The sequence below is a fragment of the Mrakia frigida genome, assembly GCF_051309035.1.
Source record: "Mrakia frigida strain ATCC 22029 unplaced genomic scaffold BDY24scaffold_1, whole genome shotgun sequence".
NCBI lineage: Eukaryota > Fungi > Basidiomycota > Tremellomycetes > Cystofilobasidiales > Mrakiaceae > Mrakia > Mrakia frigida.
In genome coordinates, this window is record NW_027481280.1 from 638,887 (window position 1) to 660,627 (window position 21,741).

The 21,741-nt window shown below is 54.2% G+C and overlaps 10 protein-coding genes across 10 annotated transcripts; 5 read left to right on the forward strand and 5 right to left on the reverse strand.

Annotated features, from left to right (window-relative positions):
- The first annotated feature begins 393 nt into the window (after positions 1-393).
- On the forward strand, positions 394-2,333 carry BDY24DRAFT_373767 (WD40 repeat domain-containing protein). The gene is made up of 5 exons (XM_076638321.1): positions 394-657; positions 778-864; positions 978-1,070; positions 1,164-1,775; positions 1,940-2,333. Exons 1-5 carry the CDS (start codon positions 490-492, stop codon positions 2,291-2,293), a joined length of 1,314 nt encoding a protein of 437 aa, XP_076501167.1. The 5' UTR covers positions 394-489; the 3' UTR covers positions 2,294-2,333.
- Positions 2,334-2,585: 252 nt separating this feature from the next.
- On the forward strand, positions 2,586-5,881 carry BDY24DRAFT_7642 (MFS transporter). Its single transcript, XM_076645115.1, has 17 exons — positions 2,586-2,912; positions 2,996-3,104; positions 3,182-3,229; positions 3,309-3,416; positions 3,490-3,608; positions 3,703-3,786; positions 3,857-3,884; positions 3,961-4,238; positions 4,307-4,474; positions 4,539-4,619; positions 4,704-4,777; positions 4,853-4,972; positions 5,055-5,121; positions 5,202-5,210; positions 5,281-5,297; positions 5,377-5,410; positions 5,487-5,881. The coding sequence occupies exons 1-17, from the start codon at positions 2,821-2,823 to the stop codon at positions 5,710-5,712; spliced, it is 1,662 nt and encodes a 553-aa protein (XP_076501168.1). The 5' UTR covers positions 2,586-2,820; the 3' UTR covers positions 5,713-5,881.
- Positions 5,767-7,402, reverse strand: BDY24DRAFT_373770 (uncharacterized protein). Its single transcript, XM_076638322.1, has 5 exons — positions 7,020-7,402; positions 6,578-6,935; positions 6,422-6,494; positions 6,067-6,336; positions 5,767-5,996 (listed from the first exon to the last, which is right to left on the reverse strand). The coding sequence occupies exons 1-5, from the start codon at positions 7,053-7,055 to the stop codon at positions 5,831-5,833; spliced, it is 903 nt and encodes a 300-aa protein (XP_076501169.1). The 5' UTR covers positions 7,056-7,402; the 3' UTR covers positions 5,767-5,830.
- A 234-nt stretch (positions 7,403-7,636) lies between these two features.
- On the reverse strand, positions 7,637-8,934 carry BDY24DRAFT_7612 (uncharacterized protein). Its single transcript, XM_076645109.1, has 5 exons — positions 8,630-8,934; positions 8,452-8,541; positions 8,110-8,289; positions 7,914-7,979; positions 7,637-7,802 (listed from the first exon to the last, which is right to left on the reverse strand). The coding sequence occupies exons 1-5, from the start codon at positions 8,687-8,689 to the stop codon at positions 7,683-7,685; spliced, it is 516 nt and encodes a 171-aa protein (XP_076501170.1). The 5' UTR covers positions 8,690-8,934; the 3' UTR covers positions 7,637-7,682.
- A 542-nt stretch (positions 8,935-9,476) lies between these two features.
- Positions 9,477-9,907, reverse strand: BDY24DRAFT_411125 (DUF2462 domain-containing protein; the record flags this gene model as incomplete). Its single annotated transcript, XM_076642888.1, has 2 exons — positions 9,477-9,567; positions 9,663-9,907. 2 exons carry the CDS (start codon positions 9,905-9,907, stop codon positions 9,477-9,479), a joined length of 336 nt encoding a protein of 111 aa, XP_076501171.1.
- Positions 9,908-10,011: 104 nt separating this feature from the next.
- On the forward strand, positions 10,012-13,511 carry BDY24DRAFT_373778 (vWA domain-containing protein). The gene is made up of 14 exons (XM_076638323.1): positions 10,012-10,213; positions 10,870-10,925; positions 11,046-11,065; positions 11,166-11,225; positions 11,321-11,521; positions 11,662-11,737; positions 11,831-11,885; positions 11,983-12,047; positions 12,144-12,205; positions 12,291-12,416; positions 12,496-12,544; positions 12,617-12,702; positions 12,788-13,183; positions 13,295-13,511. The coding sequence occupies exons 1-14, from the start codon at positions 10,113-10,115 to the stop codon at positions 13,337-13,339; spliced, it is 1,398 nt and encodes a 465-aa protein (XP_076501172.1). The 5' UTR covers positions 10,012-10,112; the 3' UTR covers positions 13,340-13,511.
- Positions 13,512-13,520: 9 nt separating this feature from the next.
- BDY24DRAFT_346315 (uncharacterized protein) lies at positions 13,521-15,496 on the forward strand (the record flags this gene model as incomplete). The annotated part of the gene is made up of 9 exons (XM_076637626.1): positions 13,521-13,674; positions 13,785-13,821; positions 13,890-14,181; positions 14,331-14,420; positions 14,509-14,572; positions 14,648-14,783; positions 14,865-15,008; positions 15,085-15,258; positions 15,356-15,496. The coding sequence occupies exons 1-9, from the start codon at positions 13,670-13,672 to the stop codon at positions 15,494-15,496; spliced, it is 1,083 nt and encodes a 360-aa protein (XP_076501173.1). The 5' UTR covers positions 13,521-13,669.
- A 959-nt stretch (positions 15,497-16,455) lies between these two features.
- BDY24DRAFT_346317 (complex I NDUFA9 subunit family protein) lies at positions 16,456-19,161 on the forward strand. The gene is made up of 11 exons (XM_076637627.1): positions 16,456-16,503; positions 16,570-16,628; positions 16,707-16,748; positions 16,855-16,960; positions 17,353-17,447; positions 17,537-17,628; positions 17,709-17,844; positions 17,931-18,039; positions 18,140-18,195; positions 18,301-18,725; positions 18,808-19,161. The coding sequence occupies exons 1-11, from the start codon at positions 16,482-16,484 to the stop codon at positions 18,878-18,880; spliced, it is 1,215 nt and encodes a 404-aa protein (XP_076501174.1). The 5' UTR covers positions 16,456-16,481; the 3' UTR covers positions 18,881-19,161.
- BDY24DRAFT_7761 (uncharacterized protein) lies at positions 19,104-20,380 on the reverse strand. Its single transcript, XM_076645131.1, has one exon. The coding sequence runs from the start codon at positions 20,201-20,203 to the stop codon at positions 19,505-19,507; it is 699 nt and encodes a 232-aa protein (XP_076501175.1). The 5' UTR covers positions 20,204-20,380; the 3' UTR covers positions 19,104-19,504.
- BDY24DRAFT_7774 (RlpA-like double-psi beta-barrel domain-containing protein) lies at positions 20,330-21,244 on the reverse strand. The gene is made up of 5 exons (XM_076645133.1): positions 21,062-21,244; positions 20,931-20,989; positions 20,723-20,840; positions 20,528-20,635; positions 20,330-20,461 (listed from the first exon to the last, which is right to left on the reverse strand). The coding sequence occupies exons 1-5, from the start codon at positions 21,150-21,152 to the stop codon at positions 20,457-20,459; spliced, it is 381 nt and encodes a 126-aa protein (XP_076501176.1). The 5' UTR covers positions 21,153-21,244; the 3' UTR covers positions 20,330-20,456.
- Between the last annotated feature and the right edge of the window lie 497 nt (positions 21,245-21,741).

Sequence of the window (21,741 nt, forward strand, 5' to 3'; positions counted from 1 at the left end):
AAAGAGAGAGGTGGCGGGAAGGGAGGAGGGAGAAGGTCGAGCTCACCGATCTGGATTTGCAGCTGTTTCAAGAACAACGAAGGCATGAACAAAGATCAGCGATCCAACCAGCGTGTACACGAGTCGAGGAAGAAGCTCTCACCAGTACGACTCGTTCGGAAAACGGCCTGGATGTAGAGGAACGAGCAAGGGAAACGTCAGCGGAGGAGTGAAGCTAGGACAGAAGAGAAGAGAGAGACTCGCCTCCGCTCCGTGTCCCGTACAGATGATGAGCCCTTCAGGATCGACGCACTTCTCGGCTTTCCAAGACATGGAGTAAAGGGGAGGAGGGGAGCAGCTGGGAGAAGATGGCGGTTTGAAGTCGTTGAAGTTGGAGCTTCGAGCTTGGATTTCGACTCTCCTTCTCTGCTCCCGACGGCCATCTCCTTCTTTCTGAAAATCTTCCTTTCGACTCCTCTCGACTCCCTTATCCCCCCTCTCTGTACGAAAATGAGCTCCTCCTCTTCCACCCCCAGCGTTAAAGCCACTTCCTTGCCCTACATCGACATCCAACCTGACTTCGCCTCCGTCCTTCGCGACGTCTCTCAGTCCGTGATTCGTGCAGAGGAGTTCTGGGTTTCTGGATACTGGGAGGGGAAGAAGAGCGTGCATGGCAAGGTCAGTTTCCATCGTGTCGTTTTGGTACCCGAGAAGCATACGGAGGCGCGGGAGGAAGGAGAGAGAGAGAAACGGTCGAGCTCACCATCTCCCTTCTCCTTCTTCCTCCTCATCTCCCAGGTCCACTGCTCCATGGACGAAGATGGAGATCTCAAGACAACTACCTCAGGGGGAGTCGTACTAGGTCCCATCGGAGAGGATAGCAGCGTGAGTCTTCGAAGTTCCCTCCTTGTCAGGAAAGGAAGGAGAGGAAGACGTGAGCTTCCACGTTTCTCTCTCGCAAGCTCACTTCTTTCTCCTTTCTTCCTCTTGATATACAGGCTCCTCTCAAGATTTCCTTCCCCTCGCTCGGAATTCCTCCGACAACTGTTCGACAACCTCGTCAAACCATCAGACCTTCGAAGACCTCTGCTGTGAGTATTTCTTCTCCTCTTCCTCTCGTCTCCATCTCCTCCCTCTATCTCTCCAAGGCTCACCGTCGACTGCTCGCTTTCTCACCTTCCCAGTTCCCCAAATCCCTCAACTCCTTCTCCCTCTCCCCAACCCAACCGCTCCTCTCTGTAGCAGGGGACGACGGAGCTCTTCTCGTCGTCCCAACCACCTCTTCCTCCTCTTCCTCCTCAGCTCCTCTGGTCCTCAAAGAAGCCATCGGCGACGTCCTCTCTACGACCTTCTTCCCTTCAGGAACCGTCACTCTCTCTACAACGCTCACCTCCACGCTTCTCATCCACTCGGCTCTCCCAACCCAAACCTCCGCGTCGCCGTCGAACGCGCCAGCGAGAGTCCTCAAAGGGCACACCCGCCCTGTCACCTGTAGTGCGATCTTGGGACGAGGGAAGAACGTGCTGAGTGGGAGTAAGGATAGGACGGTGAGGAGGTGGGATGTTGGGAAGGCGGAGGAGGTGGTGGCCGGGAGGGTCGAGTTTGGGGACGAGGTTTGGTGTTTGGCGAGCGAGCAGAACGAGGGAGAGCGTGAAGCGGAGGAGACGAAGAGGGTTTGGGTTGGGTTGAAGAGTGGTGGGGTTTGGAGGCTTGAGACGGAGGGAGAGGGGTTGAAGAACAGTGGAGTTGGGATCGAGGGAGGGAAGGAGGGAGGTGTGAACGCGATTGCTATTTCGGTGAGTCTCTTCTTCTTTTGTTTGCTGTTTTGTTCGTTTTTCAAGCTCCCCAAAGGGAGGCAGTTTCTTTGATCGAAGAGAGTGTCGGTCGGTCGCGTCGAAACGAAGTAGAAAAGCCTTACTGACGACGCGTCTCTACTCTCACTCTCCTCTTCCCTTTCTAGTCAACCCTCCTCGCCACAGCAACCGACACTGGCATCCTCTCCATATACACCCTCCCCTCCTCTACTTCCTCTTCTCCACCCACTCTCCTCGCCAAACTCCGTCGTTCCCCAGGAGCCATCAACTCGCTCGCCTTCCTCCCCGACGGCCGTCTTCTCGTCGGAGGCGAAGACGGCATGCCTTGGATCGCTGCTGCAGACCTGCAAACCCTTCCTGAGGCTGAAGGTGGAGGGTTGACCTGGGGAGTGAGCGAGGAGCTCGCTGGGTGGGAGGATCCGATCGTTTGTGTGAGGGTTGGGACGAAGGGTGGGGAGGTTTGGGTTGGGAGTGGGAAGGAGGGAGTGGGAAGATACTAGTGATATGGACTGAACTCGTATGTATGCTCTCAGTTTCTTCCAACGTCGTTCGAGGTGTCAGAGGGGGAGAAGATGACGGGAGGGAACGGGGAAAGCCAAAGGACGGATCCGATGGACTCGTCGAAACCACTCATCGTCGTCGTCAACCTTTCTAACCGCTTCTCCCTCCCACCTTCACGTCCGCCAACCAAGAGCTTCTCGATATAGATAGCTCCTTCAAGCCCACTCAGCAAACTAATCTGCTTCAGTGATCTCACAAAACGCCGGCTCCTCCACCATCGAGGCTGGGGTCTCCTCCGTCCCCTCCACCTCTGAGACGCCGACTGTTCATGCAAATCTACCTATTCGCTGCTTATCAACCCTCGACCAACACTGCCCTCACTTGCTTCAGCTCTTCAATTCCTCTCCTCGCTCGCCGAAGTCCATCAAACGCCCATCTTCCTCCCTCCGACTGAGCTCACCTCCCTCATCCTCGTCTCTCGACCTCTCCTTCACCTTTAAACCTCCCTCCACCCCCTTCTCGAGCCATGTCCGAGATTGAATCCTCTCCCGTTCAGCCCCAGCTCACTCTCGAAGACGGCCAGAAGACTGCTTGCCCTTCCCTGGCCATGGAATCACCGTGAGTCGAGCGTTGCAGTTCTTCGCTCCCTACTTCGACGACGCTGAACCTGAGCCCCTCCTCCTCTTTCCTCGCTCTCACAGTACTCCTACCATCAGGGCGGATCTGGAAGCTTCTCCCAACGGATCCTCTGCCCCTCTTCCATCCAACATTCGTCGATACTTTCTTCTAGCCCTTTTCTCAATGGCTCAGGTGAGTCCGAGTTCACCTTCGGTCTTCCCTCCTTCTCGTCCTCGCTGACGCGCTTCCTTCTTCCTCTCTTTCCCCAGTTCATCGACGTATACCTCAGCACAGCAGTTCTGATAGGAATTGCAGCGGTAAGTGCATTTTTCGTCGATCAACGAAGCAAAGAACACGTTCGCTGAACCTCTTTAATTTATCCCTCCTTCCTTTCAGATCTCTCACGACCTAGGAATGTCAACAGCCGAGTCCGTCTGGATGCTTAACGCCTACGCTGCTACTCTTGCTGCTTTCCTACTCACTGCAGGAAGGATCGCTGATATCGTGAGTCGTAGAGAGGAGACTTCGAAGAGGATCCAACGACTCGACTGACCCGACTTCCCTTTCTTCTTCTCAGTGGAAGCCCAAATGGGTCTTCATTCTGGGATTCACTTGGGTGGGAGCCACTTCGCTCGGAAGTGGATTCATCACCGATAAAGTCACCCTTTTCGCTCTTCGAGCTCTGACGGGAATCGGGTAAGTTGATCGACTCGGAGCACTTCCTCTTTCGCGTCTCTTCAAACTGATACTACTCTTCTTCTTCATTTCTTGCTCGATTGCTCAATCGCAGGGCTGCTTTCACTATTCCTTCGGCTATCGCGCTGATCGTGCGTCTCTTTCCTGAAGAGAGGGAGCAGTCTCGAGCCATCGCTGTGTGAGTGCTCTCGACTTCGTGTTTCTCTCTCCTCAGACCTTCTGACCTCTCCTCGGCTTCCTCGTTGCAGCTTCGGTGGTTCAGGTGCTATTGCAAACGTTAGTTAATCTCTCCCAACATCTTCTCTTCCTCTCTCTTCCTCGCTGACCGTGATCTCGGGCGTTCTTGCTGCAGGTCCTCGGGTTCCTCTTGGGAGGAGTTTTGCTGTTGGCCAACTGGAACGCCATCTTCTACTTCACTGGAGCCCTGGCTCTTCCCCTATCTCTCGCCGCTGTCTGGCTCATCCCAGCAACTCCCAAACTGGATCACATCGACGTCGTCGATCTCAACGAAGGAGGAAAGGAGGGAGTTCCGACGCGTCTCCCAAAACTCGATTACTTCGGCGCCTTCTTCCAAACGGGAGGGATCGTGCTTCTCGTATTTGGGCTTACTCAAGCGAACGTCATCGGATGGTGAGTTTTTTGGTGCTTCTTGGAGATCCGTCGAGTCGAACTGATAGGGGTTTTCTTCATTCAAACAGGGCTCAAGCGGAAACGCTCGCTCCAGTCTTGATCGGGCTCAGCCTCTTCTTCGTCTTCTTCTGGTACCAAACTCGGCTGCATCCAATCGACGCCCTCATCATGCCCAAAACCTGGAGCATTATGAACTTCACGCTCCTCACCGTCGTCGCTCTTTGCCCCTCCTTCTGGTTCGTCGTCTCCTCCCTCGTCTCTTCTCGTTCTCTCGTCGCTAACCAGTCGTCTTCCTTTCAGGTGGTACCACATCCAGATCTCCTGGTCTGCCATCATGCAAGACGACTTCGGATGGTCGCCCATCATCACCGCGGTTCACTTGTGAGCTCTCATTCGTCTCGTTCCGTTCGAGTCTTCGCGTCGAGTTGACCGGTTTCTCTGTTCCCCTCTCCTTTGCTCTTCCAGCATTCCTGTCGGTATCGCCGGAGGTGGCACCGTCTTCACATGTGGTGCTCTTCCTCTCAAGTACTTCCCTCTTCGTGAGTTCTCTCTCTTTTCTCCTTGCCTCCTCCTCGACCCGTCGTTCTCATCCTCTCCGCTTCGCTGCTTCTCAGGCTACCGAATCCTCGTCGGCTGCGTCATGTCAGCTGGAGGTTCTCTTCTTCTTTCTTTCGCCAAAGATTCGAGTGATTACTGGCGTCTCATGTTACCTGGATTCCTCATCGGTTCCAGTGGTAAGTCCGAATTTTCGTCGAACAAGACGCGTCGAGGTCAGCTCTGAGGTCAGCTCTGACCCGCTCTTCTTCTTCTCTTCAGGATCTGCCTTCATCTACGTTTCGGCCAACATTGCTCTTGTCCTTTCCGTGCCTCCTGAGCATGCTGGGTGAGTCCTGAAGCTCTTCTTCCTCGTCGTCTCGTCTCGAATCTCGTCGCTGACTTTCACTCTTGTCTTTCTTTCCTCAGTGTCGCCGGGTAAGCTCGCTCTCCTCCTTCACGGCTCTACCATCGCACGCTAACCTCCATTTTCTTCCCATACACTCAGTGGTGTGTTCAACACAGGTGAGTCGAGCCTCCGTTTACAGCGATTCCGTCCCAATCGCGACTGACTCCGACGCGTCGACTTTTCGCTTTCTCTCAGCCCTCCAAGTCGGAGCGACGGTCTTGCTCGCCTTGTTAGTCTCTCTTCTCAGTTAACACACCTTCGCACGCTCGCTCTGACTTTCTTCTTCTTCTTCGCTCCTTTATCAGAGCAACAACGATCCAAGTCGCCTTCCCCGTCTCGCCAGGGTCGACCGTCCCCTCTCACCACGGCTACTCCTCCAGCTTCCTCTTCGCCATGGCAGTCATGCTCTTCGAGGGTGTTCTCGTCCTCATCTTCTTCAAGGATCCTCTCGCGAAGCTGGAGGGCTCCTCGGAGGAGGATCTGGATCAGAAGAGGATCGAGGAGAAGACGATCGAACCGTTCGCTCAGTGATTTCGACGAGTGACGGGTATGTACTGCTTAGACTTAGACTCCGACTAGATGGTTATTTCGGTTCGAATAGATGTATTTCTGTGTACTGAATCAATGTAGCGTTCCCTTCGTCGTCGATTTAAAGCGAAGGAGAAACGAGAACCTGAAGAGGCACCGCCATTTTCTCCCTCCAGCTGTCGCAGCTCACTCGATCCCTCCATTCCGAGTTATCCATATCCTCGAAGACGTGGCCGAAGAGCTGATTGTCGACTGAGCTGGTGAAGGTGAGGATTTCTCGAAGGATCCTGAACGGAACGAAGCGAGGTCAACGAACGAGACGCGACGACGAGAGAAGAAAAATGTTGAGAAACTCACGGATCGTTCCCACACAATCGGAGCAGCGGTTCCGACAGCTCATCAACCTTCCGAAGATACAGAAGGATCCTGATCCCTCGAGTTTTGGCGTGATCGAGGAGGTGGAGGTAGAAAGCCAGGACAGAGACGGTGGGAGAATCGTCGAGAGCTGGAGGTGTGAGGGAGGTGACGGCCTCGTTGGGAGAGCCGGCGTTGAGGTAAAGATGGGTGAGATTTGGGAGCGAGGTGAGGGTTTGGAGGAGAGCGAGGCTCGGAGGAGGTTGGAGGAGTCTGGTTAAGGGTGGAGAGCGAGCGAGGTCAGGCAGGAGTTCGACGAACTTCCAACGAACGGGTTGACTGAAGGCCGGGAACTCACAGTCCTACACAACTGAGAGATCCGGTCCAAGAGTTGAAGATTCTCGAGAGAGACACGGCGAGGAGATCGTGACCTGCTTCGACGAAGAAACGAGCGAGCAACGCCAGATCAGCTTCAAACTCTCTATCCAGCCCTCGACGCGTCGAACCAACTGACCTGGACAGTACCACTCAAAACTGCTAATCCCCTGCATCCCACCCAACACATCCTCCATCTCCCTCACCCTCATCTCATCGATCTCCAGCCCAGTCAAGCTCAACGTCAACCACTTCAACCCCAACGACCCGTCGCTCAACCTCCCCAGCACGTTCACCGCTCTCAGCACGTCGAGGGCCGTATCTGCATCCCACTGGTCTCCCTGAAGCTCGAGTCTTCGAATATAGGTAGCCAGGTTTGGTTTGGTTTGGAGGGTGGAGAGGTACTGGATCGCTTGAGCTGAGGAATGGAGGAGGATCCGAGAGTGGACGAGGGGAGTCGCGAGGGAGTTGAAGAGTTTGCAGATCCCGAGGAGGGTCTGCGGGAGAGCGAAAACGAACGATCAGAGAGTCAGAAAGAGTTGAAGAGCTGGAAGGAAGGAAGGACCTCTGGTCAAACTCACCTTCGCCTCCGGAGAATTGAGCGACCTCATGGGCATCCATCTCGAGCGATGGAGGACTCAGGGCGAGCTTGAGGATCCTACGATGAAGCTCCACGGGAAGTCGATGGAATCCTGAAGGTATAGCACGAAGCTGGCGACTGAGGGAAGGGACTGGAGGAGGTGGTGGCGGGAAAGACACCGAGCTCGATGGATCGAGAGCTGTTTGAGACGAGGGGAGAGGGAGGGATTGGGAAGAGCTGTGATGGGAGCGAGTGCTGGAGACGTATGTCTTTTGGGATTCTGGGAAGGAGAAGAAGGAGGAAGAGAAGGGAGGGTCAGAGAAGGAAGGGAATGGCGAGTGAACGGAGGGCAATGTTGAGCGAGAAGTCGCGTTCGTGTGAAAAAGAAGAGAGGAGGAGAAACTGACCTGGAAAGGACTGCTGCGAGCCACCTTGGGAGGAGAAGCTTTCATCTGCCATGGCTGGTGGTGGTGGAAGGGAAGGGAGGGAGAGAGAGCGCATGGTGAAACAGGAAAAAAGTCAGGGGTCGAGGGCGAAGGCGAAATCAAACGCGTCAGAAACTCCGACTCTTGAAGCAGATTTAGCCGATCCTCGACTTTAAGGAAACTTCGAAGAGTGAGAATACATGTCATCAGCGTCTCTCCTTCTCATGACCTAGAGGGACTCATCCTCCCTCACGAGCTTCACCAAAATCCTCCGCGTCGTGCTCGGCCTCCCAATCCGCGTCCTCCTCCTCCTCCTTCCTCGATGATTCAAGTCGGAGTTCCGTCTTCAACTCCGAGACCTACCTCCCTTGCACCCCGGACGAAAAAAGACAAAGCGAAAGAAATCAGCTTGGGCGATCTTTCGTTTCGCTTTCGTTTCCCCAACGAAACGAGACGAGAAGCGAGCTCACCTCCAGTTCCAGCTTCAGCACCTCCGTCTTCGCTTTCTCCAGAGCTTCCATCTTCGAGATCAAGATCTGTTCATGTTCCCAAAACACAACGCAGGGAAGATAGAGGGTCAGCTCCGTCTGTCGACTCGCCTCGGACGACGCGTCTGTCCTTTCCTCCCCCTTCTCTCTTCCCAAAAGGTCAAAACGAAGCACTCACCCTCTGCTTGACCAACCTCCTCTCCTCCTCCTCCGTCCCACTAGCTCCGGTCGACCCAATCCACGAAGAAACCTCCTCGTGGGAGTTTGCGTCCACGTCGTCGACGTTTTTAGGAGAAGAGGGAGGACAGAGTCGATCCAATCGATCCAGTTCCCGAGCGAACGAGTCGAGGTCGAGTTGCTGATCCCAGACACACACACACACACCAGACCAAAAGAAACCGAGCGAGAGAAGGGGAGAGAGAGAGTCAGTCTCGCTGGAAGGGGAAGGGAGGCGAAGTCGAACGAAGGTGTTCGAATCGAAGTCGTGGGACGAGGATTGGAACGAGAAAAGAGACCTCACCTGCTCAGGATCGAAATCGATCCCTAGTCCCTCTCGCATCCAGCGGATCCCTTTGGTCGCTGCTCCTTCTGCTGGAGGAGTGATGGGAGTCTGTGCGAAAGGAAAGGGAGGGAGGAGGACGAGGTCGGTCGGGTCTTTGAGGGACGTTCTAAGAAAGAGAGAACGAGCGAGAGCGTACCTCTTGATGTTGATGTTGGTGAGTAAGAGAAGATGTCGAGGAGTGGTGGGAGTGCGACATCGTTGGGTGGAAGGAGGGAGGGATGATGGGTGTTGGAGGTCGAAACGAAAGGACGGAACAGGTCAGGGGTCGAGGAGAGAGAAGGTCTTGGGGGAGCCGGAAAGTGGTTGGGGATGGGAAGGAAATAAAAAGGATCAAAGTCGAGTGTGGAGGATGGGGTTGAGTGTGTAGAGAAAAGTAAAGCTGGAGCGGGTTGTCCTGGTTGGAGGCAGAGAGGGAGCTGAAGCGAAGGGAGGAGTTTGGAAGTTGAGCTTCAACCTTTGTCTTGCCCGCGCTTCTGAGAAGATCCAGGGAGGCCTCAACAGACGAGAAACGAAGATTGTCAGCTATCCCTTCATCTCGTCTATAAAGCCTTCGACCGCTGCTCTCCCGGTCTCTCGTAACTTCGCAACAAAGAGAAACAAGAAAGGGACCATTCGATCCAGCTCTGCGTCCCCTCCCCTCCCGTTCCAACGCACCCTCGATAGAAGAGTTAAAAGTGATGATGTGAGAGAAAGATGATTTCGCAAGCATGCGCTATGACGAGCGAGAAGAGAGGGGTATACGACGACCGTTTGGAGTGAGTTGGCCGAGGAGGAGAGCACTGAAGGGAGGTCGAGGGCTGAATGAGGAGGGAAGGAAAGAAGGGACGGCAGGACGGTCAGTTTGAGCTTGATCGACGCCGCGACGTTCGAGAAGACGCATAGGAGAGTATAGTAGAGGATGTGATGTACGGCAGAGCTGGAAAGGGAGCTTACAGGGTAGGAGAGGTCCAAGAAGGAAACGAAGGAAGCCAACGAGAGTCCGTTTAGATGTTGGCTCGGTCGTGAGGGTTGGGCTTGTCGAACTTGATTCCAGTCTTGGGCTGAGTCTTGTTGACCTTGGCAGCCTTGACCTCACTGTATACACGAACGAGGGGAAGGGAAAGATAAAAGGTCAGCTTCGTCGAGCTCAACTCTTCCCTCCTCAAGGCCTCCTTCGCTTTCAAACTCACGCTGGCGTATCCCCCTTGTTCTTCATGATGGTCAACTTTCCTCCACTGGCAGCGGTGACCATCTGCTTCTCGATCGAGTTGTTGATCTTGGAGGACAGGTTCTTCTGCATCGTCCTTCGAACGACCGCTCCGAGCTTCTTTGGAGGAATCGAACGAGCTCCCTTCTTGGGGTTCTGAGCGTGCTTCGAGATTCGTCCTCCGGAACCGGAAGAGGAAGGGAGTCCTTTGGAGTTGCCTTGAGCCATAGTAGTGTGTAGGGTGAGAGTAGAGAGTAGAAGGGTGGAGGGTGGAGGTGAGAGTTGGAGGGGAAGAGGAGAGAGAGGGAAGAATCAATCAAAGCTGGTTGAGCTCTTGATTTCGAGACGCCACGAGGTCGTCGAGTCGAACCTCGCCAGCTCCCTTCCTTCTTTGATCTCACCCCCAAACCACTACTCTCTACTCACTGCAACCATGGACGACGACATGATGGAACAGGATTACGAGCCTCAGGCCAACAACCAAGAAGGAGGATACGAATCTATGGATCAAGGAGGAGGAAGGAACACCAAGCTGTCAGTCGAGGTTTCCCCACTTTCTCCCTTCTCTCGCTCTCCCTTTCATTCCAGGAACATAAGCAGCTTTAAAGCTGCTCCTCTACTAGAGGGCTCGAGACGCGCATGTACCTTGTAGATGGTCTGTCTTTGGAGCTGGAAGAGGTGGAGGAACGGTCATGTGGTGGAGAGGAAGAGGAACCGGAGGAGAAGAGAAGGGGAGGGAGCTCGCCCTCGATGGTCGTCCTGCTAGAGAGCTTGCGACTCCAAGGAATCTCAAGCTAGCTTGGTGGGAGGTACCTAGGGGCGCTGGTTTGCCTCTCTTAGCATCACAGCTAGCTAGGAAGCTCGTGAGATCGTACATCAGCTTGAGAAGAGGTAGGGAGGAAGCAGGGGCGATGGTCCCTTTTCCGTCTCCCTCCCTCGCCGTCATCGTCCTTCTTCTCGAGATCTACTTTTTCCCAGCTTCCCTTTACTAGCGCTGGCTATAGAGCTCCGGCAGATCTTCACAGCTGGCACTTTGCTGGAAGGTTTTCCCTGTGAGACCGCCGGCAATCGAACGTGTCTTTCCTCCTTCCTTCTCCTCCAGCTCACCCTTCCCCTTCGCATCGTTGTTCCTGACTCTCGAGCCTCGTTTTTTTCTGACCTTGATCGCCCTCTCTTTGTCTTCTTTTCAGGGACCTTCTCTTCATCCAAGATGCTACTGGATCCATGGGATCCTACATCGCCTCAGGTTCGTTGACTTTCCTTCCAGGCTCGAGCTCACCACCTTCCTCCCTCTCACCTCCTCCCTCCCACCCTCGTCGAGATTGAACGCTGACGGACTTCTTTTCCTCGGATTCTTTCTTCACAGCTACGAAGAACATCGAGGAGGTACGTTCTACCACTACGAAGAAGGAGCTCGACCTAAAGTTCATCTCCAATCGAGAAGCTCACTCTTCTCCCTCCTTCGCCTCGTTCGCACCTTTCCCAGATCTGTGCCTCCATCGTTTCCTCGGAAAGGCTCACTCGACCTGATGATTTGCGTGTTTCCGTGAGTCTGAGCTTCATCTCTTCGCTCTACTATCCTCGCTCCTCTCGCAGGCTGCCAACTGACTCGTCCTCTCTTCGCTCTCCTCTCCTCCTTAGGTCGTGTCCTACCGAGATCACCCACCTCAAGACCACTCCTACATCACCAAAACCTTCCCTTTCACCTCCTCCATCCCTGCCGTTCAAGAGCACCTCGCAACCTTATACGCATCAGGAGGAGGAGACGGTCCTGAGGCCGTGACCGCTGCGATGGCTGTTGCCGTGGAGGGAGTCGAGTGGAGACCTGATGCTGCTAAAATGGTAAGTTCTCGTTCGAAGCTGTTGTTACCTTGATGCGAAAAGAAGGAGGGGAGAGTCGAGTTGGGACGGTCGACGCGTGTCGAGAGGATGAAGGGATCAGAGCTCACGCCGCTTCTTTCGTTTTGGTTTTCTTCGAACAGGTCGTCCTCATCGCTGACGCACCCATGCACGGAATCGGGGAGTACGGAGACGGGTTCAGGGAGGGATCGCCCGATGGTTCGTTCCTTCGCCTCTCTGTTCTCGACTTTCTCTCCACTTCGCCTCTCGTCGCGTCTCGTACTGATCTCGACAACCCCTCTTCTTCTTCAGGCAAGGATCCTCTGGAACTCGCTCGACAGATGGCTTCCCAGGGAATCACGATGTTGTGAGTTTCAATCTCGTCCTCAATTCGTGCGTCGGAGAGCGCAGAGGAGTGGACGAAAACTGACGCGTAGCTGCTTTCCCCCTCCCATTTCCTCCAGTATCGTCGCCTGCGAACCTGCTCTGAGTGGCTACCTCTACGGAACCGACATCTTCAAGGCTCTCTGTGAGTATCACTCTTCTACGCTGCAGCCGGCAGGCCGAGCTTCGCCTCTCCTTGAGACTGACGATCAACTCCTCTCCTTCGCATCGTTCGTCTCAGGTCTTATCACCTCCGGTCTCATGCTTCCTCTCACGAATGCCTCTCTCCTCGCTCATGCCATCGTACGTTCATCCTTCCTCAGCCTCATTGGTCGCGTCTGCTCTTCTCTCCGCTGACACGAGCTTCGTTTCTCACTTCTTTCTACAGGTTGGATCCGCTCTGGAACATCTTGATATGGAGCGACTCATCCGAGAAGTTGGAGATGCCGTTGGAGAGCGGTTGAGGCTTGGAGAACAGTCGGTCGATGATGTTGCGAGGGAGTTGCACGAGAAGGTTCGTGTCGACTTTCTTTCTGCTTCCCTTTTGCTTCGAGACCAAATGCTGACTGGTTTCAACTTTTCTTCACATCCAGTTGATGTTGAGGAACGAGAGTACAAAGAAGATCCAGGTCGAGAACATCTGTACGTCGCGTCCTCACTCTTCGTTAACCTCCTCGTTCCGAGCTCTGACGCTCCTTTCCGTTCGTCTCTCAGACAAGGACTCGGAAGAATCAAGACACAACGTCGAAGTCTTCTCGACAGCACCAAACCTCGCTGCTGCTCGTGAACATCTTCGAAAGGTGCGTTTCCGTCTTCCTCTCTCCTTCCTCTCCTTCCTCGTCTCTCGAAGCCCTGACGCGTCCCTCCCCGTTTTCTTCCCATCAGGTCCCCGGCTCCCGTTTCACCGACAAATACCTCGCCTCCCGCTACACCTCCTCCTCCTCGCACTACAAACCTCCCGTCCCCTCCCGTCCAGTAGGAACCGTCACCGCCGAATCCTCTCCCACCGTCACCATCGGAGGTCCCTCTTCCGCTTCTTCCTCGTCGACAGCAGCTACTCCGTCGAGTCCACCTTCGAGACAGGTCCTCACGAGCTTCAAGGCCTTCGGAGCGAGCACGTCGACGGGAGTGTTTGGAGCGCCGGTGTTGGGCAGTACGAGTTCGGCGGGAGCGTTCAGGGGAGGAGGAGGCTTGAGAGGTGGGGCGGGAGGGGATAGTGACGATGAGGATGATGGAGGACAGAGGATTGGGTTTGAGGAGGGAGCGATTAGTTTCGATCAGGTGAGTGTGGGCTTCGGTTCTTGAATTTCGAGACGAAGATCAGGACGGGAAGGGAGAGCTGGAGCTGACCTCGCTGTTCGTTTCCGTTCGCATCTCTTCCTTCCTTCGCAGGCCAAACGTATAGCAGTAGGAGCTGCTTGGAGGTCTCGAGGTTGAACGACTGAATCTCCCAGGGAGTCGAGACGCGTCCTTTCGCCTGCCACACGCCTCCCCCAACAACTCTTTCTTCTCTCTCCTCTTTTTTTGGGTACACTACTATAGCAAAACTTACTTCATTTGACGAAACCTCCTCTCGTTTACGCACATTTAATCGCATTGACACTTTTCCCCTCTAGATCAATCTCGAAAGACGGCAGTCGGACTCGCGGTCCGGAAAACAATCTCCTTTCCTTCGCCCTTGGTCGTCTCTGCCTTGAGTAGACCTCCAACCACGTTCATCTCACCTTTCCCACCCTTTCACCAGATCTTCCAAGTTCGAATATCATCATGGCGTGAGTTCTTTGAGAAGAGAGGGGAAAAACAGAAGACGACGAGGAGAGAGCCGAAGATGGGCTGAGCTCACACCTTGCCTTCTTTTCCTTTCCTTTCCTTTCCTCTTCAGCTCCCCAGCTGCTCCCGTCCTCCCATCGCACGTTAAGGCACGCTCTTCCTCCTGTTCTGTCCCTTCCCCAATCCTCACTCTGATCTGTTCCCTTCCTCCTCACAGACGGTCCTCGTCACCGGAGCCGGAGGTTTCGTCGGCCAGCGTCTCCTCTCCTCCCTCCTCTCCCTCTACCCTTCCATCACCGTCGTCGCCACGGACATGCGACCTCCTCCCATCCCCTCCAGGCTCTCTGTCTCGGTTAAAGCGGAAGAGAGAGTCGTTTCCCTCGCTGCTGACCTAGGGGATCCGATCAGCATCGCTACGTTGTTCGAAGGCAGGAAGGTGGATTTGGTGTTCGCGTTGCATGGGATCATGAGTGGGGGGAGTGAGGCAGATTTCGAGTTGGGATACCGAGGTGAGCTAGAGCGAGCTGAGTAGAAAGGGGAGAAGGGAGAAGGAATGGAGGAGGGAGGGCGGAAGAGAGGAGGAGAAGAGGGAGGGACGAAAGATGGACCGAACACCGACGCTAATTTTCCTCCTCATTTCGGGACGCTTGAACTTCAGTGAACGTCGACTCTCATCTCGCTCTGTTGAAGTACACGACGAAGCACCACAAAGACGAGCGACAGGGAGCGCCGTTGCCGATTTACATCTGTTCGTTCCGATCCTTTTCCTTTCTCCTTTGTCTCTTCGTCTCCTTCGAGCTGACTTCCTCTCGTTCCGTTTTTTTATGCTCTGACAGACATCTCGGGTTTGGCCGTCTACGGGGGACCTGCGTGCGAACCTAAGGCTGATGTGAACGGAGAGTGAGTCCAGCTCGCTGTTGGTTGCTCGACGCGTCGTTCACGTTGCTCTTCGCTGATCGATCCTTTCTTCCTCAGCGACACCCCCCTTTATCCCGAGACGAGCTACGGTGTCGCCAAGGCTATCACTGAGCTTTACGTTTATGATTACACGAGGAAGAACTACGTCGATGGTCGAATTATGAGGTTGCCGACCGTGGCGATTCGAGCTGGGGTTCGTTTCTTTCTTCGTCTTCTTCTTCTTGAGCTGTCTGAAGTATCCGCAAGCTGACTCTCGTGCACTCATGGACTTCAGGCTCCCTCGTCAGCAGCTTCTTCGTTCATCTCGGGTCTCATTCGAGAGCCGCTCCAAGGGAAAAGGAGCGAGTGCCCTGTTGCGAACGGCTTGGACGACCCCAATCTTGATGAGATTCCCGTCTACCTCTCGAGAGTCAAGACTGTGAGTTGACAGTTGACTCTTCATTCGCTTCGTTTGCCCAGAGACTGATTACTTTTTCCTCGATTGGTTCCTGTAGATTATCCACAACATCCTGTTTTCCTCGACCGTCCCCGCCGCTTCCTTCCCCGCTCATTCTCGTTGCGTCAACATTCCAGGAGTCTCCACTACGACTCGAGGTATCCTCGATGCTCTCGTCGAAGTTGGAGGGCCCGACGCCCTCAAGCTCGTTGATTTCAAGAAGGACGAGAAGGTTGGTCGCGTCCTTTTCTCTCCTCATCTCTTTCTCTTTCTCTCTTTCTCCTCTCCGCCTTTCGTCACGGGCTGACCCTTTGATTCTGGATTCTCAGGTCCTCGCCATCATGGCTCACTGGCCTGGATCGTTCAGGAACGAGGCTGCTCTAGCGTTGGGCTTCCACCGAGACGACGTCGTGACCGGATTCGCAGATGCTGTGAGGGACTTCAAGGCTGAGTTGGAGGAAGCCAAGTAGGCTTGAGCGGGAGTGTAGCTTTTAGGTTTATCGATCACGAGTTTTCTCTTTCGAGGGTGTGATGGTGTTGAGGAAAGAAGGGGAGAGAAGAGTGAGACGAAGCGTTCTTTTCGTTGCGCTTCTCTCCCCTCGTTTTCGAAGTTAAGCTGCACATCGAAAGCGATGAGGTTGAACGTAAACCGATCATGCATAGTCGTGAGAGAAAGAGTTCAATTGACGATGGGGATCTGTAAAAGAAGAACGAAGAGAAGCGACGCGTCGAGAGACAGGTCAGCTCTTTGTTTCGAGAGACGCGGCTCGAGTCTCGAAAGAAGTGAGAGAGAAGAACGACTCACAAAACTTTCGAAGAATGCATAGGAGAAGCGTGGTCGGAAATTGGCTGGAGAGTGAAGCGACGAGGAGTGAGGGAAGTGGTTGAGGTTGAGGTTGGGGGATTGCGTTTAGGTATCAAGCGTTCGGACAATTCGAGGGTGAGCTCAGGTGGGGAGAGAGTTGATCTTTTAGACTGGATGTTTGATTAAAGGTTGAGAAGCGAGGTACGATGGGTTGGGTGGAGGAGGGAGAAGGGGAGGGAGGAGGAGGAGGAAGAGCGAGCAAGGTGTGAGCTTCGTTTCTCTCCTTCCCTTCTCGCTCGTCATAGAACATGGTGTCTATGCTCACCTCGACGCCTAAGTGAATGAGGATAGAGCGAGGGTGAGCTTGGAGAGGTCTGAGAATCGATGATGGCCGTCGGAGGCAACCAGGAAGGAAGGGCGGCGAGAAGGGAGGAGATGGTTGGGCTGAAGAGCGCGCATCATTTTTTACATCTCGAGAGACGACTTTGCAGACTGGTATCGTTTCGTGCCCGTAATCTGAGCTCGAACACCCTGATAAAATCTTCGTTAATCGAGCAGCTCTTAGCAACGGACTTCAGCCTGCCCCACCTCCTCCTCCTTCTCTCCGCCATCTCCACTCCTTCCCCTCACCCTCCCATCCTCTCGCCGTTATGGCTTCTTCTTTCAAGCTCAGTACGTCCATCCTCCTCCCCTTCCTCGTCTCTCGGAGCAGCTTCTGACTTCGCTTAACTTCTTCAGTCTCTTCTCGTTCTTTGATCGTTCAACGAGGCTCGGGACCTTTCCTTCGACCTTCCTCCGTTCGTTCTCCCTCCCTCTCTCCATCCTTATCGTATCAAGCTCACCATCTTATCTTTCTTGCTTGGGGATGGGAACAGAGATCCGTGACCGATCTCATCATCAAACCTGGCACCACCAAGGTTCGTTCGTTCCGTCAAGCGAGAGGAGAGAGCGGAGAGAGAAGGAGAGGAGTGAGCTCGAGATGCTGACCTTCCCTCTCCTCCTGGGCTCTTTCCACGTGTACAGCCCCTCATCAAGTATGGAACAGGTGGAAGATCCTCGGTATCAGGACATGTAGCCACTGTGTTTGGAGCGAATGGGTTCTTGGGGAAGTACGTCGTAGCCAAGTTGGGTGAGTGCAAGACCGTTCTGTTTGGTGAGGGAGACTGGAAGGGTGGAGAGAGGGGAGATATGGGTTTCAAGGGAAATGGACCTTAGGAGCTCAAATTTCCTGCTATACAGCAGATGTAGGCAGAGCTGTGTAATGGTATGCGGGAAGGAGGTAGAGGTGCGAGGAGGAGGGGTTGCTAGCCGGACGACGCCGGTTCAGCTTCACCTCCCTCCTCGGGATGTAGGAGCTCTGTTGCTCAGATACGGCTCGAGAGATGACTAGATGAAGCTTCATGAGGCGAGGTCGAAGGTTGTGTTCTCGAAGGATCTGCCATCAACGACCTTTCGATGGTGCACTCGAGCGAGGGCTGAACCATCTCTGCCTCTCCTCTCTTCTTCTTTCACCACTTACAGCCAAGGCTGGAACCCAAGTCATCGTCCCGTACCGAAGTGCCTACGAAGCTCGATCGCTGAGAGTAATGGGAGATCTCGGTCAGATTGTGCCGATGGTTCGTCCCTCCCTCTTCTTGCCTCTCTCCTTTCATCTGTCCGACGACAGCTCATCTTCTTCCCCTCTTGGCTCTCTCTTCTCTCGCAGGAATGGGAACTCAAGAACCCTCGTCAGATCGAGGAATGTCTCCGACACTCGGACGTCGTCTATAACTGTTGCGGTCGAGAGTGGGAGACGAAGTTAGTTCGACTTTCTTCGCTCCCTTGTTCTCGTCGATCTCACCGAGTTGAGCTGACCTCTCTCTTACTCGTCCAATCAGAAACTACTCCTTCGACGAAGTACACAACGAAGGAGCAGCTCGGATCGCTGAGATCGCTCAGAAGAACGGAGTCTCGCGTCTCATCCACGTCTCGCATCTCAACGCCGATCCCAACTCGACTTCGAGGTACTACGCTGTGAGTCTCTTCAGAATTTTGAAGTCGAATATCTTCTCGGATCTCCAAAGAGCTGAATCGTTCAACTCATCGCTCGCTGGGGACAGTCGAAAGGACGAGGCGACGAGGCCGTTCTCAAAGCTTTCCCGAACGCGACGATCGTTCGACCTGGACCGATCTATGGATACGAGGATAGGCTACTCAACGTCGCTCCTAGTATGTATCGGATATTTCTCATCCAACTATCGCTCGATTGCAAGAGAAGGGAGAAAACGCTGACGCTTTGTGCTTCGTCCTCGACGCGTCGTCCACTCAGAGTTCAACTTCCTTTTCTCGCAGAACCACGGTCAAACCGAGATGCGCCCCGTTCATGTATGTGTTTCCTCAGTTCCTCTTCGTAATGTCGTCGACTATCTTCGCCCGAACGACTCTCCTTCGAGCTTTGAACTGATCTTGCGCCCTACCTCCCTCTCCCAGTTCTCCGACGTAGCCCAAGCCCTGCACAACCTCCTCCCAGCCCTCTCCACCCAGTCCCTCATCCTCAACCTCCCAGGTCCCAAAACCATGACCCACCAAGAATTCGCCGCCATCGTCGCCTCGCACGTCCTCAAGAAACCCACCTCCCGAAACTACCCCAAACCCCTCCTCAAACTCCTCGCCGCCTTCTGCAACAAGTTCTTCTGGTGGCCGTCGATGGATCCCGATACCATCGAGAGGTGCTACATCGACGATAGGAGCGAGCTGGACTTCAGGAGGATGCTGAGAGCTGGGCCGGAGGGAATAGTGCCTGGAGGGAGGTTGCTGAGTGGGTGGGAGAGTTGGGAGAGGTGTGGGTACAGGAGGGAGGATTTGGATTACATGGAGGATGTTGCGATTAGGTATTTGAGGAGGATGAGACCTCCGTGAGTACCTTCTTTCTCGTTGGCGTTCGTTCGAAACGAGGCGAGCTGACCGCATTCGTTTCGTTCTTTGCCGCTTTCTCAGACGCTACATGCGAGTCCCTGTTCATGCCGGTGCTCCTGGAGTCAAACCCAAGCCGTATCGAGTCATGGAGTGATCTTCTTGCTCTGTACTTTTTCATGTTTCGTTTCTTCTCGCTGCCCTCGGTCTCGTCAGACGCGCCTCGACTCGTTCCTTTCCAGATCCTTCCCCTCCCTCGCTCGCTTCATTTTGGAATCTCGCTTCTAGTACATACTCTTCTATCCTTTGGTTTTCTCTATGACACGATCTTTGAACGACGTAACGCAGGGTATGGGGGAAAAGTCAGCGAGGGAGAAGAGAGTCAGTCATTCGACTTTTTCGTTCTTTTCGGCTTTCCTGCCTTCGATCTGATCTCCATACTCCCTCAAATCATCCATCTTCGAGCTATGACTCGTGTCTCCCATCACCTCGCCATGAGAAGACTACCAAAGGCAAAGTGCCGGGCTCGACGCGTCGACCTCAAACCAACTCCCTTCCCTCAACCCGAAATCAAGGGTTCCGAAGAGCTTCGCTATCAAAACCAGTATTTTCCCCTGTCAGCGGGGAAGAGAGAAATCGTCTCGACTAGCGAGGTACGACGAAAGAGAAGAGGGAGACAGAAAAAGCAAAACTCACATCATCGTCTGACTCGGATTCGACATCCCCCTCGGCCAAGTCGCCAGAAGCGCTCCCTCTACCGTTCCAGGAGGTACGTATCTACCTATCGTAGGTAATCCAGACCCTCCCGACTGCTGCTGCTGAGCTGCCTTGGGAGCTTCAGGCGCTTTCGGAGCGGTGGGGGGATTCTGAGGAGCCGACGGGTAGTAGAACTGAGGGTATCCGTAGTAGGGGTTTGCTGGAGCGTTGGCGATGACCTGTTGACGAGTCTGAGGCTGCTGCTGACCCCATGGATACCAGTACTGCTGTTGTTGCTGGACTCCTGCTCCTCCCTCGTCCTTCTTCTTCGCCTCGTCTTTCTTCGGTTCGGCAGCTTTGGGAGCGTCTCCGAGTCCTCCTCCGTACGAGTTGTTGGAGGGAGGGGGATTTGGACGTCCGAGGTAGAGGTTTGGATGGCCTGGACCTGGAGGGAAGAAGTAGGGTGTTGGAGGGAGGGAAGCGGCGATGGAGTTGGAGGGGAGTGGGTCGGGGCGGTGGGAGAACGAGTAGGAGTAGGGGTTCTGAAGGGAGGTTGGGTGGGTGATTGCTGTAGATTAAGGAGAATAAGTGTGAGTTTTTGGAGGAGAAGGAGAGACGAGATTGAAGAGAACCAAGAGAGGAGGGAGTTGGACGAACGGTCGATTTTGGTCGCCGTCCATTCCGCTGGAGGAGCTGCTACGACGGCAGGGAGAGCAGGAGTCGAAGTTGAGGCTAGTGTAGGAGGTGGTAGATCAAATCGGACTTCTTTCTTCTGCGAGAACATGGTGGTTTGGTGGAAAGGAAGGGGCCAAACTCCGACGAGAGGGTTTCAAGTCGCAAACGCAACCCCTGTTGGCTTCTCCTCTTTCCTGCTCGAGCGAGCGATTTTCGCAACGGAGGAAAACGACAAGAAAGAGGTCTAAAGCTAAGGAGAAGATAAGGAAGTGTCCATGTGTGAGAAAGAAGAAGATCGAACGAGAAAGTCAGAGGACCGCACTGGCGCCGTCGACTTTCCCTGCGTTTGATCAACAAAGCGTTTACTCTGCGAGGCGAAGAAGGAGCAAGTCAGCGTCTCGTTTGAACTCTGGGAGGAAGATAAAAGGCTCACGGTACGACCAAGATCCGTAGACCTGTCCCTCAGACTGAGAGATTCCGAGTCCAGCGAAAGCGCCCGAGGAGAGATCGAGCTGTCCGCTGGCACAGGTAGGGCATTCGTCTGAGAGAACAGACCGGAAAAAAAAATCCGAGGGTCAGTTTAGTGCTGCGAGCCGGCGGGAAGAAGTTGAAAAGGTAGAGAACGGACCTTGAACTTCAGCCTCGATCGTCTGTCCGTTGTACGAGATGTTGAGCTTCTTTCCACAAGCAGCTGAAGGGTATCCTCCTCCCCAGCCAGCGAGATCGGCAGAGCTGAGAGCGACAGTCTATGCGAAGGGCGAAAGGGTGAAAGGCAGTGTCAGTAGAATCCTTCGCGAGACGAAAAGAGCGTCAGATTGACAAGTCGTCGAACTCACGTAGGCTGAAGGGTCGTTCCAGTTTCCACACGCTCCAGCACCGACTGATGTGTCGTAGTCTGAAAAGTAGAGAGAAGATCTGTCAGTTTCATCAAGCGAGAAAGGAAGAAGACGAACGACGAAGGACGCACAAGTGAATCGCGATCCACCCCGAGCCTCCAAAGGAGCAGCGACAGCGATGAGAGGAAGAGCGAGGAGAGCGGCGAGGGCAGAGGCGAACATGTTTGAGGGAAGAAGGAGGAGGAGTAAAGAGTTGGGTGGAATGTGGTTGGTTGAGGGAAGAAGGAAGGGATTGAGCGTTGGGGGATGAGCGACGAAAAAAACGCGCTCCGAATCCTCCACCTCATTTAGCGATGCTTTTGTTCCGGGGGTCCTTTGGGACCTTCGACATCAAGGGAGCTCGACGTCAAGGGGATGAGAGGGAGATCTGCCCTTTGGTGACCGAGAAGGTGGGGCGTGGAAAGAAGAATCGAGGGGAGTCGGGAGGATGTGTCGTCGGAAATTGGCCTGCGCGTCTGACGATCCTTTCAAAAGACGCGTCGTTTGGTGGAAGATGCTGGGGCAGATGGAAAAGGAAGGGCTGGTAAGTAATAGAAGAAGGAGGTGGAGTCGAGGGAGGTGGGTTCGAGGGGAGACAGCCGTTTTTTTTGGAGACGAGAAGAAACAGACGACTCACCTCGACTCGATCAGTCCTCCTCTCTTCCTTTCCTTCTACCTGGACACCTCTTCCAGACATGAACGAACGATTATATCGAGAGATAGAGGGAGAGAAAGCTAGCACTACGAGCATCAAACCGAACCCAAAACCAAA

Coding starts and splice junctions, on each gene's coding strand:
- BDY24DRAFT_346317 (XM_076637627.1), top strand. CDS start 16,482: ATGGCTTCTTCTTTCAAGCTCA. Junction 16,629..16,706: donor CTTTCCTTCGACCTTCCTCC/GTTCGTTCTCCC, acceptor GGATGGGAACAG/AGATCCGTGACCGATCTCAT. Junction 17,629..17,708: donor GGTCGAGAGTGGGAGACGAA/GTTAGTTCGACT, acceptor TCGTCCAATCAG/AAACTACTCCTTCGACGAAG.
- BDY24DRAFT_373767 (XM_076638321.1), top strand. CDS start 490: ATGAGCTCCTCCTCTTCCACCCCCAGCGTTAAAGCCACTTCCTTGCCC. Junction 865..977: donor CCATCGGAGAGGATAGCAGC/GTGAGTCTTCGA, acceptor CTTGATATACAG/GCTCCTCTCAAGATTTCCTT. Junction 1,776..1,939: donor TGAACGCGATTGCTATTTCG/GTGAGTCTCTTC, acceptor TTCCCTTTCTAG/TCAACCCTCCTCGCCACAGC.
- BDY24DRAFT_373770 (XM_076638322.1), bottom strand. CDS start 7,055: ATGCCCATGAGGTCGCTCAATTCTCCGGAGGCGAAG. Junction 6,495..6,577: donor TTTTGAGTGGTACTGTCCAG/GTCAGTTGGTTC, acceptor TCGTCGAAGCAG/GTCACGATCTCCTCGCCGTG. Junction 5,997..6,066: donor CGATTGTGTGGGAACGATCC/GTGAGTTTCTCA, acceptor CGTTCCGTTCAG/GATCCTTCGAGAAATCCTCA.
- BDY24DRAFT_7612 (XM_076645109.1), bottom strand. CDS start 8,689: ATGTCGCACTCCCACCACTCCTCGACATCTTCTCTTACTCACCAACAT. Junction 7,980..8,109: donor GGAGGTTGGTCAAGCAGAGG/GTGAGTGCTTCG, acceptor GAACATGAACAG/ATCTTGATCTCGAAGATGGA. Junction 7,803..7,913: donor TGCTGAAGCTGGAACTGGAG/GTGAGCTCGCTT, acceptor CAAGGGAGGTAG/GTCTCGGAGTTGAAGACGGA.
- BDY24DRAFT_373778 (XM_076638323.1), top strand. CDS start 10,113: ATGGACGACGACATGATGGAACAGGATTACGAGCCTCAGGCCAACAAC. Junction 11,066..11,165: donor CTACGAAGAACATCGAGGAG/GTACGTTCTACC, acceptor CACCTTTCCCAG/ATCTGTGCCTCCATCGTTTC. Junction 11,226..11,320: donor CTGATGATTTGCGTGTTTCC/GTGAGTCTGAGC, acceptor TCTCCTCCTTAG/GTCGTGTCCTACCGAGATCA.
- BDY24DRAFT_7761 (XM_076645131.1), bottom strand. CDS start 20,203: ATGTTCTCGCAGAAGAAAGAAGTCCGATTTGATCTACCACCTCCTACA.
- BDY24DRAFT_7642 (XM_076645115.1), top strand. CDS start 2,821: ATGTCCGAGATTGAATCCTCTCCCGTTCAGCCCCAGCTCACTCTCGAA. Junction 3,417..3,489: donor CAGGAAGGATCGCTGATATC/GTGAGTCGTAGA, acceptor TCTTCTTCTCAG/TGGAAGCCCAAATGGGTCTT. Junction 3,609..3,702: donor CGAGCTCTGACGGGAATCGG/GTAAGTTGATCG, acceptor GCTCAATCGCAG/GGCTGCTTTCACTATTCCTT.
- BDY24DRAFT_7774 (XM_076645133.1), bottom strand. CDS start 21,152: ATGTTCGCCTCTGCCCTCGCCGCTCTCCTCGCTCTTCCTCTCATCGCT. Junction 20,990..21,061: donor GGGTGGATCGCGATTCACTT/GTGCGTCCTTCG, acceptor TCTACTTTTCAG/ACTACGACACATCAGTCGGT. Junction 20,636..20,722: donor GATCGAGGCTGAAGTTCAAG/GTCCGTTCTCTA, acceptor CTGTTCTCTCAG/ACGAATGCCCTACCTGTGCC.